Source organism: Gadus chalcogrammus, chromosome 6 (genome assembly GCF_026213295.1).
Source record: "Gadus chalcogrammus isolate NIFS_2021 chromosome 6, NIFS_Gcha_1.0, whole genome shotgun sequence".
Taxonomy (NCBI): domain Eukaryota; kingdom Metazoa; phylum Chordata; class Actinopteri; order Gadiformes; family Gadidae; genus Gadus; species Gadus chalcogrammus.
Window position 1 is genome coordinate 21,448,170 of NC_079417.1, and position 12,535 is coordinate 21,460,704.

The following is a 12,535-nucleotide window of genomic DNA, read 5'->3' on the forward strand; positions in this document are numbered from 1 at the left end:
AGCCCGGTGTTTTGCCCACATTCCACCCCTTGGCCAGGATTCCTACCTCATCTGCCTCCATATCCTCTGGCTACAAGCCTCTGGAACTAACCATTGAGTTGCTATTTTAATAGTAGCCCTCTTTTAATAGTATGTAAAAAATGAATGATGTTCAATGTTGCTAGTTTGAAATTTTGCGACAACGTACATGTTGATTAATGTCAACCAAGATAAAGTAACGCAGGCAGGCCCGTCTCCAAGCTACCACTCGCTGTGTCAACATCGGGACGAAGCATGTTTCCACACAAATACAAATACCAGCTCAAAACTTAAGTACAACTTAAGTAATACTGCGGTCTGTCCAAAGCTTACGGGGAACATTCCTACTTGTTCCTGCCTAGTTTTCGGAGATTATTAGTTGTACATTGACAGTTTATTAATATCTTTAATTCAGTGACACCTTCAAAAAAATAAACATACTGTACTGGTTTATTTCCCAGTAGTTTTGAGTGGAAATAGTCTTAAACTCATCGACACTGGCCTCTAGTGGACACAAAGAGAACTGCCCTGCCGACACACAAAACAGGCGAGACCTATCGCCAACAACGCAGGGGTTGTTGTCGCTGTCATTACGGAATCATGCCAGGGCTGCCCGGGGGAGGAATGAGTTTTTTTAACCGATATTCTGTTTTAAAGTAATCCGGAAGCTACATGGAGATGTTCAGCAAGTTGACCAGCCTCTTCCAGCAGGCGCTGGAGACGGTGAGTGTGTTGTTGTGTTGGCGTCATGACAGCCTAGCGGGCTCCACTAGCTGGTTAGCTCCCCTTTAACAACTAGTGTTGATGTGCCCCCGGTAAACATAGTAGCTGCTCAAAATAGCATATTTTCACCATTCCCTCTCTTTAATGAAACCATGTAGATAGCTTCTTTGACACGAAAACTTTTCATGTGTGTGCTTTGACCACCATGTGTTGAGTTCCACCGTGAAAATATGCAATAAGTTGAACGGGTGATCCACTGATCGTATCTGCTGTTCGTGTTTGGACATTGTGTTTTAAACCGTTTAATATCACTGGCATTGTCACTAGTCGTTTTGAAAAGGATCTGTCCGATTTTGGATAATAAAGTTCCCAAGAGAGTTTCCTCGATGTTGTTTGCGAACTAGTGCATGGAAGCTCAGGTTTAAGGCTAGACTACATTCCTTCCCCTGCACTGTCACACACTTTGTTTTAAACCGTTTAATATCACTGGCATTGTCACTAGTCGTTTTGAAAAGGATCTGTCCGATTTTGGATAATAAAGTTCCCAAGAGAGTTTCCTCGATGTTGTTTGCGAACTAGTGCATGGAAGCTCAGGTTTAAGGCTAGACTACATTCCTTCCCCTGCACTGTCACACACTTTGTCGGAGACTCACGTGATGAGCATATAGATAAACCACCGTCTGACTGTTGTCAACAAGATATCTTGATTTATTTACCGGTCAAGATAGACTGATGAATTGTTGTATATCTCGGCTTGTGTATCTCTCCGTTTACTCCCAGTCTTTCTACTTGCCTGTCTGTCTGTCTCTCACACAGAGGGAGCCTTCAGTGGACTTAAAGGAGTCGTTTGTGGAACACTGGAAAGGAATCACAAATTACTACATCCAGACCACTGGTACATGTCTATCTGATACCTGTCTATCTGACACCTAACTAGGCCCTGTCTATCTGATGCCTAATTTAGTGTGTGTGTGTGTGTGTGTGTGTGTGTGTGTGTGTGTGTGTGTGTGTGTGTGTGTGTGTGTGTGTGTGTGTGTGTGTGTGTGTGTGTGTGTGTGTCCTGGCAGATGAAGAGCGTCCAGCCAGACAGACTGACATTCCCTGGCGTCTGAAGCAGATGCTGGACATCTTGGTCTACGAGGAGGGACAGCAGGTAGGACACATCGGCTTGGTTCCAGTAGTTATTGCTAATTCCCCAGATATCTTACTTGATCACCATTGTTTACATTCATGTTCATTGTATTCCAGCTCATCATGCCGCTTTATGACCACATCGTAAAGGTCGTGATTGGCCCAGACCAGCTCAGCTTAGGGTCACCTTCAAGTTTGAACATTGTTCCTTTCCTTGGGCTCGGCAATTAGTACTCTCGCTCGAAGCTTGAGCGATCAAGCCTTAGCTCGATTATAAAGAAAAGGTTTTGTAACAGACCCCTGAGCTGAAGCTCATTTGAGGAAGTCTTGAAGAGGTGCATCTTTGGAGCTGGACCTTTTAGGATGAATGATCACGTCAGAGACCATTCATTACGGTTTGGTTGGTTAAGTTGCTGACTAGTTGTTCGGTTGGTGGACTAGGTTGCTGGTTCCATTGGCTGTTTGTTAGTTTCTGATTGGATTGCTGGTTGATTGACAGGTGGTGGAGGAGACCGGGCCATGTCTGGAGTATCTGCTGCAACACAAACTGCTGGAGACGCTGTGCACTCTGGGAAAAGCCCAGGTACCCACACACACACTGGATGGACACATAGAGTGCATCCTTTTAATTGGATACGGTAGCTAACATAAGTCAGTCCCAAGGAATTTGTGATTTCACACAACAATTCACTCCACTTGACTCAACACTTTCCCGCATGAAACGTCATGTCTATTTACAAATAATCATCCCTGTTTACAAACGTTCATTAATTACCTAAGCCCCCATGTCGAATTAATCTATTTACCAGAAATATATATCTGCAAAATTAACAAAATATATTATCTGATCAGTAATTTCTGCCATTTTCACAAATTCCGAAACCGTACTGTAATAAATTAACAAAAATCATTGCATATTGCTTACAATCCACGGAAAAATATCTGAATGATTAATGTTAAGATACATAATGTTGAATAGATCTGTATAAAGTTTGACCTATCAACAACCTCCTCTCTCCTCTACAGTATCCTCCTGGTATGTTGCAGCAGGTCTTGTTGTTTGCATCCAGTTTGTTGATGCAGATCAAGAAACCACTGCTTCAGATGCTTCATATATACAGGCCCATCCAGGTTTGTTCACTCACTCACTCCCTCTACTCACTCATAAACTCACTCACTCACTCGCTTGTCTAACTTTATGTGCTGTGTCGTTCTTTTCTAGAAGCTGATTGCGCTCTGTGCACTTCCTGGTTCACAGTCAGAAAAGGAGGAGGCACAGTTCCTATTGGCCGTGTGCTCCCAGGTCAAACAGGACCCATACCTTCTCAACTATGTCCTAAAGGTAACCTAGCAACAGCAGTAACAGCTTAATAATAATAATAATAATAATAATAATAATAATAATAATTCATTGATTTTGTATAGCGCTTTTCAATGACCAAAAGACGCTTACAGGGAAGGGGGGGACCTCACTAACCACCACCAGCTTACAGCTTACCTGTTGCCTAGTTAGCGGGCTCATGTTGGCTGTGTAACCATTTGGATGTTTCTTCTTGTTTGCTTTCCTTCTTTAGATTCCTATCATTTCAAAATCCAAGATGACAGAATCTACCTCAAACCAATCGGGGGACAGAAATGGCCCAGACACTAAGAACGACAGCCAGTCCCATGACCCAACATCCCCAAGCCCTTCCTGTAACCTATCAGAGTCCACCACCTCAATCCACAGCCAATTGGAGTGCAGCGCCTCCAGCTTTGACCAATCAGGTTGTGCCAGCCCTCAGGCCGAGGCTCCTGATCTGGTGTTTGCCCTGGTCCATCTCACGCAGAGCCAGGTGACACCATCACCACCAACACCACCATGACATCTCCTTTGAGCAAGCACAAAGACTGCAGTGTTGTGGTTCTATTCCTTTTTTGTAGTAAAAAAACGAAAAATCAACTGCTTATATGTTGAGATTAAAACAAAACATAGTCGGAGTTAAATTCAATGAAAATATGGGTTGAGACTTTTGTTGAGGTAGTCAGCAGTTGCCCTGCATCGAGTGTCTTTCTCAAAGACCTCTGGCAATGTTTACCAGGAGTTCAGCCTTCAACCCTACAGTGGCTGGACGGCTACATGACGCCATATCGTAATGTGTTGTGTCAGGGCCGTTTCCTGTTGTGCTGTGTGACGTGTTGTAACGAGGACGCCTGGTGTTTCCCCACAGCGCGGCCGGGTACGACAGAAGGCCCATGAAGGCCTGCTGCTGTTGGTGGGCCTGCAGTCCGAAGGCTCCGGGGAGACTCTGGCTCAGCGCACCCAGCTAGTAGCTCTCCTCGCTGGGAAGCTGGTCCAGCTGTACTCCCTGGTCCCCACAGAAGAGCTGGACCCACAAGATATACTCAACATGCCTCAGATTGTCTGGAGGTGAAAGGACCCACACGCACACACACACTATTGTTGTATTAGCAGTGGGGTATTCCAGGTCAGCCTGAATGCTGTTTGTTCATTGTTGTCTATTGTCTTTTATTATGTAGCAGCCAGTTCTCTAAAGCTAGTCCCGATGACGGCCTACTATGTCCAGGCCTCGACCACGTCACGCTCTTCTTCTGTTGGCTGGACTTCCTGGATCACATGATGACTGAAGCCCCCCAGGTAAGCTTCTTCTGCTACTATGTATTTGTCACTCAAGACAGATTGATGCTATTCGATACTGTCTGAAAGAGTGTGCTGCATGATAGTCCCTTTACAGAAGAAATACTCTTCTGTTGCATCTTGCTTTGGCTTTGGCCTCATGCTCACTGTGCGTGTGTGCAGGTACTAGCAGAGCGACTGTCTGGGTGTGTCCACAGCCTCTGGCTGAGTGAAGTCATGCTGCCTCAGCTCATGTCTACGTAAGGACCTTCTCTTTGGCTCTTCCTTTCACTGACTGCAGATCTGTTTCTATCATGGCATCAAAACAACCTTATTTAACATTACGTTTATTCATTAAAGACATTCAACACACTGCTGGTCAACGATAAGCATGCACCATACGACCAAACCATTGCTAAACTAATTCTTCATGGCAATCAATAAAGACCAAATCCCAATGCCTTGGGACCTGCAAAGCAACACATCCGCCGTCTGCCTTTAAACGGGTCTAATTTATATGCTCATCTTCTAGCAGGTTAGTTAGGTGCAGCAGTTGGGTTGCTACTGGTATCTGTTTTACATAATGGAGCAACTCCTTTATTTAGCTTGGCTTCATTGGCATGTAAGTTGTTGTAGGGCTTACAACTATGTTCGGTTGGTCAATTGGTTGGTAGATATGCACTTTTTAGACCAAATCCTCATTGGTTGGACAAGCGCTGGTGTCACTTGTATAAAGAGAAAAATGCTTCTCACGGGCGGGGGGGGGGGGACATATGCAGGCCGAGTCGACGTATTCAATATTTTAATGATAGGCTATATTGGGTTAGAAAAAACATTAATTATGAATAATTAAAACACATTGTGTCACGTCATGTCACATCAGATTTAAAATCCAACGCATGATGTAGGGTTTGGAACCCTCTGACTTCCTACAAACAGCACTCACCTGATATTTAGGCTCCCAGCTAGAGTAGAGTGCACTGAGGCCGATTTAAGTTATCTAGAGATAGCATAGGTTTTGAATAATTGCTTTCAGTCTACCATGATTATCTTTGACTAGAGCCCTACTGAACAGTACGTCCTAATGAATCAGTGAACCGTGTGTGTGTGTGTGTGTGTGTGTGTGTGTGTGTGTGTCAGGGGTGAGTCAGCGGTCCTCCTCAGCACGGTGGTTCTCTGCAGAGTGGTCCAGGCGGTCCGGTCTACTGCCCTTCTGGACCGGCTGGTCATGTTTCTCCTGGGGAACCAATCACAGCCAGAGGAACCGGCGGAATCTCAGGACCCCCACGTCCTCCGGGGCCGCCTCATTCAACAGTGTGACCACATCTCTGAGGAGGTCAGACAGACAGACAGACAGTCAGACAGACAGACAGACGGGAGGGCGGGCGGGCGGGCATAACAGCAGACGAGAGGGACACTACCAAAGTCAGGTTGGAGGCAGATAGACTGATAATGGGGCAGAGAACTTGAGGAGTTGGATATAAATATGGACGCTAGACAGGCAAACTGTTAGACAGGTAGATAGAGAAGACAGGTTGATGGATAACATCACTTTATTAATTCCAGAAAGGAAGTTTGCTATTGTCAAACAACTGATGGCATGTTTCCATTTTTTTGACTTTGAGTTGGTTTTACTGTCATATATATTCTTTGTGTATATATATATATATATATTAATGTGTGCTACGTAATGACATATACATATATGTATGTGTGTGCCACACCTAATGATCTGTCTCTGTCTGTGCGTCTCTTTCTCTATCCGTTTTCCACCACGTCTGTCTGTCTGTCTGTCCTGCAGATCAGCATGGCCTCCCTGCGTCTCTTCGAGGAGTTGCTACGGAAGCCCCACGGGGCCATTCTGCACAACCTGGTGCTGAGGCACCTGGAGCCGCGGCGGTACCTCACCCTGACCCCCGCCCCCCTGGACGACCGCCACACGGACAGCGGAGAGGACCACGAGTGAGTCTGGGGCTGGCAGGGCTAGCACCAACCACGGGAGGGGGGGGGGGGGGGGGGGGGCTGTGTTTAGGAACAACGCCAGGGTGACATCCCCTTGAGGGTGACATCCCCTTGAGGTTGACATCACCGTTTGATTAATGTGGGGGAGAATGGAGATCATTCTATTTGTTTGACCAATGCCGAAAGTCCAGGAAACGCTATTAAAATTGAATATTTTGTAGTGTTTCTCAAAAACGATCATTCCTGGGGATTTAACAGCACAAAGCACACAACAGCGCAAATGTGGCAAGGCTGTGTGTATTCACACTTTTCGTAGGGACTGAAGTCTCTATTGGACGAGAAAATTTACCAATATATATTTTGCCTCCGTTATGACGCAAATTTGTACTTTCGGCGTTGGAATTGCATAACTTAAGATGCATTATGCCCGTGCAGACCGTTAACAGAAGGCAATGAGAGCCCTTCCACCTGTGAGGTCTGTTAACCATTCATCTGATCACTATAGTTTGCTGTCCCTTCGACGGGGAATACCATCATGCCCATCTAGGCCCAGTAGGAGATTTATTTTTGTTAGACTCGTGGGTCTTGAGGTTTGATGCTCTGGACAGGGCAGTCCTACTCGCCATCCTCTAGCTCCAGTATTTAGTTTTCGGTCTGCGTTTGCACATTTCATTCCAAGATCGCGTCTAGCTGTAAGTCTGAAAGAATGAAATCATTCAGGACTGGATTTGCTGCATATTTTCCACACACATTAATTAACTGGGGATGTTAATCTGCAACTGTGCTCACAATATATGTGTGTGTGTGTGTGTGTGTGTGTGTGTGTGTGTGTGTGTGTGTGTGTGTGTGTGTGTGTGTGTGTGTGTGTGTGTGTGTGTGTGTGTGTGTGTGTGTGTGTGTGTGTGTGTGTGTGTGTGCAGAGACCTGGAGGAGGACCCCTGGTTCCCAGACTCCCTGTACTCTGATGGACAGACCCTCCCCTCGCCCTCCTCAGCCTCGTCTGGAGCCTTGCTCAACAGCCACGTCCACTCCACTGACGTCATCAACAGGTGTCCTCACGTCCTATTTAATTGTACTCTAATACGTTGTTTTCTGTCCATCATTTTTACACACTTCTGTCAGAGAATGTCTGCCTTCATCGTGTACATATAAATATGTGGTATGTTTACCCTCGGGTACCCTTGAATTAAGTGTGTGTGTGTGTTTGTGTGTGTGTGTGTGTGTGTGTGTTAGTTTCCTCTGTCTGGTCCCACAGGAAGTGAAGTCATCCCAGCTGGTTCAGGAGGGAGGCTATGATTCATATGTCCTGGAGGCACGCTCTCTGGTAGAACATTACTTCAATAAAACCTCCACCACACCCAAACTCAACTTAAACTAAACCCAAATTCCTCACCACACACTACAACTAAACCAACTAGTATATCATCACACACTTCATCAATACACAATATTTAAACTTATAACAGAAGCCGACTGCACTCGTGGAGGTGACCTCACCTAGATCATGTCCATGCGTAAGGTTGAGTGGTCAAAATAAGTATTAAAATAAATCGGTCATCCTCATGCAATAGGTGGTGCTAGAGTTTTTACAAGCCTACAGCCAGCCCACTCCTCCCCTACTCGCAGTCCCAAACTAGAAACATTCTGTCAATGAGATGATTCTTGCACATCACCACCACACCTACTCCATCCATCCCCAGCAACAGCATCAGAGTGTATTCACTGGCTTAGTAACCATTGCGAGATTTGGGGGGCTGATGCCACTTTATAACCTGGTTAACTGTGTCTGTATTATTCTTTCTGATGAGCTACTTTATATTAATTGGTCTGTCGGTCGGTCTGTCTATGTGTGTCAGTGTGAGGCGTGCGGCCCTCTCACTCAGCAGGACTGGGTCGAGGAACTTCCTCCTCCTTCCTCTTCCTCAGTGGTGGCGGGGACAGTCTTCTATGAAGGACTCTTCCTCCAGGTCCTGTTCGACCGCCTGGGACGTCTCTTGGAGCAGGTATCTCGTCCCATTCAGTTTGTTGAATAAAAAGGTACAAGAGTAGGCAACCGTAACTAGGGTGAGTCTGTTATGCTCACTAGTTTGTGTGTGTGTGTGTGTGCGCGTGTTTGTGTGTGTGTTTCTTTGTGTGCGTGTGTGTGTGTGTGTGTGTGTGTGTGTGTGTGTGTGCGCATGTCAACCCACAGCCCTACGATCTGAACCTCCAGCTCACCTCGGTGGTGTCCCGGCTGGCGGCGTTTCGACACCCGGTGATCACGGAGTTCATGCTGGACCCGTACATCACGCTCACCCCGGGAGCACGCACCCTCTTCACGGTCCTCATCAGGGTAACATCCCGGGATAGTATCCCTCCATCTAATCCCACACCCCCTCGTCCAATGGGGGATCCTACAAGACCACAATGCAGTGCTTAGATTTTGCTCACAGACCTGCAGTTTTTGGCTGTGTGACCACAGGGGTTTCTAGTTTGTTACTGTGTAGTTTTTTTATCGGGATGTTAACGCAGAGTTCCGTCTGACCCTAGGTGATCGGAGAGTTGATGCAGAGGGTCCAGGCGGTCCCCGACGTATCAGACAGGCTGATCCGGATGAGGAGAAAGCTCCTTGAATTGGACCAACACAGCCAGTAAGACCTGAATCTACCTATCGGTCTGCCTTTCGGTCTGCCTTTCTGCCCCAACTTGTCCGTCTTCTATTGACGGAGTGAAGCTTGCTTCTGTATCGAATATCTATTAACTAGTCTCTGGTGGTATTTACTATCTTGTAACTAGTCTAAGGTAACTAGTCTCTATGGTTATGTACTGTATATGTTAACTAGTCTCTGGTGTTATGTGTATGTTAACTAGTCTCTGGTAACTACTCCCTGGTTTTATGACATGTTAACTAGTCTCTGGTAACTAGACTCTAGTATAATGTGTTTGTGAAATAGTCTCTGGTGTTGTGTATATGTTAACTAGTCTCTGGTGTTATGTACATGTTAACTAGTCTCTGGTGTTATGTACATGTTAACTAGTCTCTGGTGTTATGTATGTTTTAACTAGTCTCTGGTCTTATGTATATGTTAACTAGTCTCTGGTGTTATGTACATGTTAACTAGTCTCTGGTCTTATGTATATGTTAACTAGTCTCTGTGTTAACTAGTCACTGGTCTTATGTATATGTTAACTAGTCTCTGGGTTATGTATATGTTAACTAGTCTCTGCTGTGCCTGCAGGGAGGAGCACCAGACGCTGCTCAGAGGGATCATCCTCCTGGAGGAGTTCTGTAAGGAGCTAGCCGCGATAGCCTTCGTTAAGCTAACCCTGGACCACGACTGACTCCGCCCGCCTCTCCCCTGGGCTCCCGTTGACCTTCAGTGGACCTGTCCGGCCTCATCCTCTCTGAGGCGTCAGAGACCTGGACTGTGGGTCTCCATGGATCTGTACTCTGAACCTTTCCCGAGGAGCTGAGCGACCATGGACGTATTCCTCAGTATTTTATTTACAAGCCAAATAGTCTTATTTCTGCTGACTTTCAGGAGGATTTGAGGAGCTGTTCTCTCGGAGCGGTGCTCAAGTGCTCAAAGCTTTCAACACTGGACATCGGTTCTTGAGGGTATTTACGGAACGTGTTCCACGAGCACACTCTTTGTGTTGTGAGTCGACCGACAGCTGAGCTGATGTAGAACAGTGCAACCAATGGCATCGCAGCACTGGGGTTGATGTGGTGTGACACCAGCGTGTGTGGCTGCTGATCAGTGAAGTCTGTCGGGAAGATTGCAACGGTGACATCACACCTCGACAGCCAATCACGCTTCTGTGTTAACTTCTGTCCGTCCCCCTTTGCTTCCTGATTGGCCCCCAAGCGGCCAATGAGCCTTACGAGAGCGGTACGTGCAAATTGTGTGGACATATTTACGTATTCTTTCTTTTTTTATATTTTAAGCATGAGGGTTCCTTCCTATTCTGTACACTTTCAACTCCTTGATGGAAACACCCCGTTAAATGAAAAAGAAAAGGCTGTGATTACATTGTTGTGGGCCATTAATTTATTTTTTTTACTATTTTATCGTTTGAAAATAGCAGACTTTTATTTTCTTTAGCTGGAGACAATCTACAACGAGAGTCTGCCTTGCTAGTGTCCTGCAATCGACTCCACTGTCTTTCCTGTCTAACTAATGATCAACGTTACGCTTATCCCTTTAATGGCATCAGTCTAGTTGAGGTTGCACATCATGTCTGAAGTTGCGCATTACTGCGGGACAGCACATTCATTATCTGCTAAATGCTGCATATTTTACACAAATATTTATATTTAAAACTATGGTGTGTATGTATTCTGAAAATATTACTGTGACTCTTATGCGTTTGTTTGCTTCTTTACTATTTTTGATTTCTGATTTGGAAAAAAGTCAACTGATGCGATCATGAAATGGATTAAAGTTTTGAATGTGAATTGTCTTGTTTTATTTAACAACGCTGACTTTTGCTGTTGAACCAATTGTGTCACAACTTAATCTTGAGCCATGAGAGATATTGTTAAGTGGGTTCCAGTCGTGGTCCTTTGTGATATAAGTTATTAAGTAATGAGAGATTCCGTTAATTTTTTTATTCACACCATTGTACAAACACTGTACTTACATAGGCTACACTTTGATACATTTTCAGAAATACTTCAAACAAAAGTTAACGACTAATCTCAGATCCGGCAGTCCTATAGTCTGATTTGTGAGGCTTGTAGTTAAATACTGGATTGAACTACAAGAAAACCCATCACGCCCCGTCAGCACCATCAGATATAATTGGGGATCTTCGTCCCTCCGGCTCTGTTTTGGCGCCCCCTTGTGGCGTGGTGCGCAACCCTGCAGTCACACAGCGCCAGATGAGGCCCCCTCCCCTACTGCTGCCGTAGAGGAGAGCAGAGGAAAACGAGTCCCGCTGGTGAAACAGGCGTCTTTCAACGCAACGGAGGCCTCATCTAAGTGAAGGTCATCCCAGAGGAGCGGCCGTAGCATTTTTATCAAACCGAGCGTCTATCCTGGAGGTGGAAGAAGGCAGTCGTGACACCCGACATCCGAGCCCCGTGGGCAGCTTTTCCTGCAGAGAAGACGAGCTGCGCCTCTATCCCTCTTGCATCCATCTCCATCCCTCTCTCTACCTAGTAGCCTACCTATAGGCCTATATCTTTCGTTCGTGGGGGGGTTTGTGCATTGGATTTGACTGGTAGATTCCGATCAGACGTCCGATCGCCGCGATGGGGAACCGGGGGATGGAGGATCTTATTCCGCTCGTTAACCGAATGCAGGATGCGTTCTCGTCCATCGGGCAGAACTCGGACATGGACCTGCCGCAGATCGCCGTGGTGGGTGGCCAGAGCGCAGGGAAGAGCTCCGTGCTGGAGAATTTCGTCGGGAGGTGAGAGAGGTCTATGTATGTCCATCCCCCCGTCCCCCTGGTGCTTGGTGGGTATCTGACGTTTAGTGCTGTACCTGCTTCTGCCTGCAGCTGCTTTTAATCTGGTTTATAAACGGACAAATCCCAATCAAATAAGGACATGTATATAAAAAGGGTCCAGATCCAAAGTCGACCGATATGGAGGTTCAATGAAAGCCACCAGCATCGCTGGCTCTAGCGGAATTCGATTCATCAGGAGAATTGTTGCATCCTGGTGGTAAATTCAACTCGGCGCAGCAGCAGCCTTGGTGCTGCTGCTGTGTGTGGGACGAGTGTCGCTTGTGTAAAGGCACGATTAGGGAGAGGAGGCCAAACGCCTTCTGCCTTCTGCAGACAGTATATTCACATTTAGATGATCATTATTAGCACCATATTGTCGACATCCACATCATCACAACCGTTTCTTGACAAACTGCATCTCGTGATGCGATTTCTTTTATAGCCGCCACAGGGCAGGAGACGCCAGCAGTCTCCCTCCTTGTCACGCTCTCTGTGATACAGAGAGATAAACGAGAGAGAGAGAGGGGCACACACACACACACACACACACACACACACACACACACACACACACACACACACACACACACACACACACACACACACACACACACACACACACACACACACACACTCGCAGAGAAATAC

General features: G+C 46.2%; 2 protein-coding genes across 4 annotated transcripts in view; both read left to right on the forward strand.

Moving 5' to 3' along the window:
- The first annotated feature begins 527 nt into the window (after positions 1 to 527).
- On the forward strand, positions 528 to 11,329 carry fhip2b (FHF complex subunit HOOK interacting protein 2B). The gene is made up of 18 exons (XM_056592817.1): positions 528 to 741; positions 1,558 to 1,636; positions 1,809 to 1,894; positions 2,372 to 2,455; positions 2,899 to 3,003; positions 3,095 to 3,214; positions 3,447 to 3,707; positions 4,083 to 4,282; positions 4,393 to 4,510; positions 4,673 to 4,749; positions 5,630 to 5,825; positions 6,291 to 6,451; positions 7,372 to 7,500; positions 7,685 to 7,775; positions 8,308 to 8,454; positions 8,643 to 8,783; positions 8,981 to 9,081; positions 9,670 to 11,329. The coding sequence occupies exons 1-18, from the start codon at positions 691 to 693 to the stop codon at positions 9,770 to 9,772; spliced, it is 2,250 nt and encodes a 749-aa protein (XP_056448792.1). The 5' UTR covers positions 528 to 690; the 3' UTR covers positions 9,773 to 11,329.
- A 356-nt stretch (positions 11,330 to 11,685) lies between these two features.
- The window catches only part of LOC130384149 (dynamin-1-like), an 18,020-nt gene continuing 17,170 nt past the window's right edge, over positions 11,686 to 12,535 (forward strand). For all 3 annotated transcript variants that reach the window (XM_056592222.1, XM_056592225.1, XM_056592223.1), the window contains exon 1: positions 11,686 to 11,848. In XM_056592222.1, the coding sequence (XP_056448197.1) occupies positions 11,688 to 11,848 (161 nt within the window). In that variant the 5' untranslated portion in view covers positions 11,686 to 11,687. The remainder of the gene's footprint in view (positions 11,849 to 12,535) is intronic.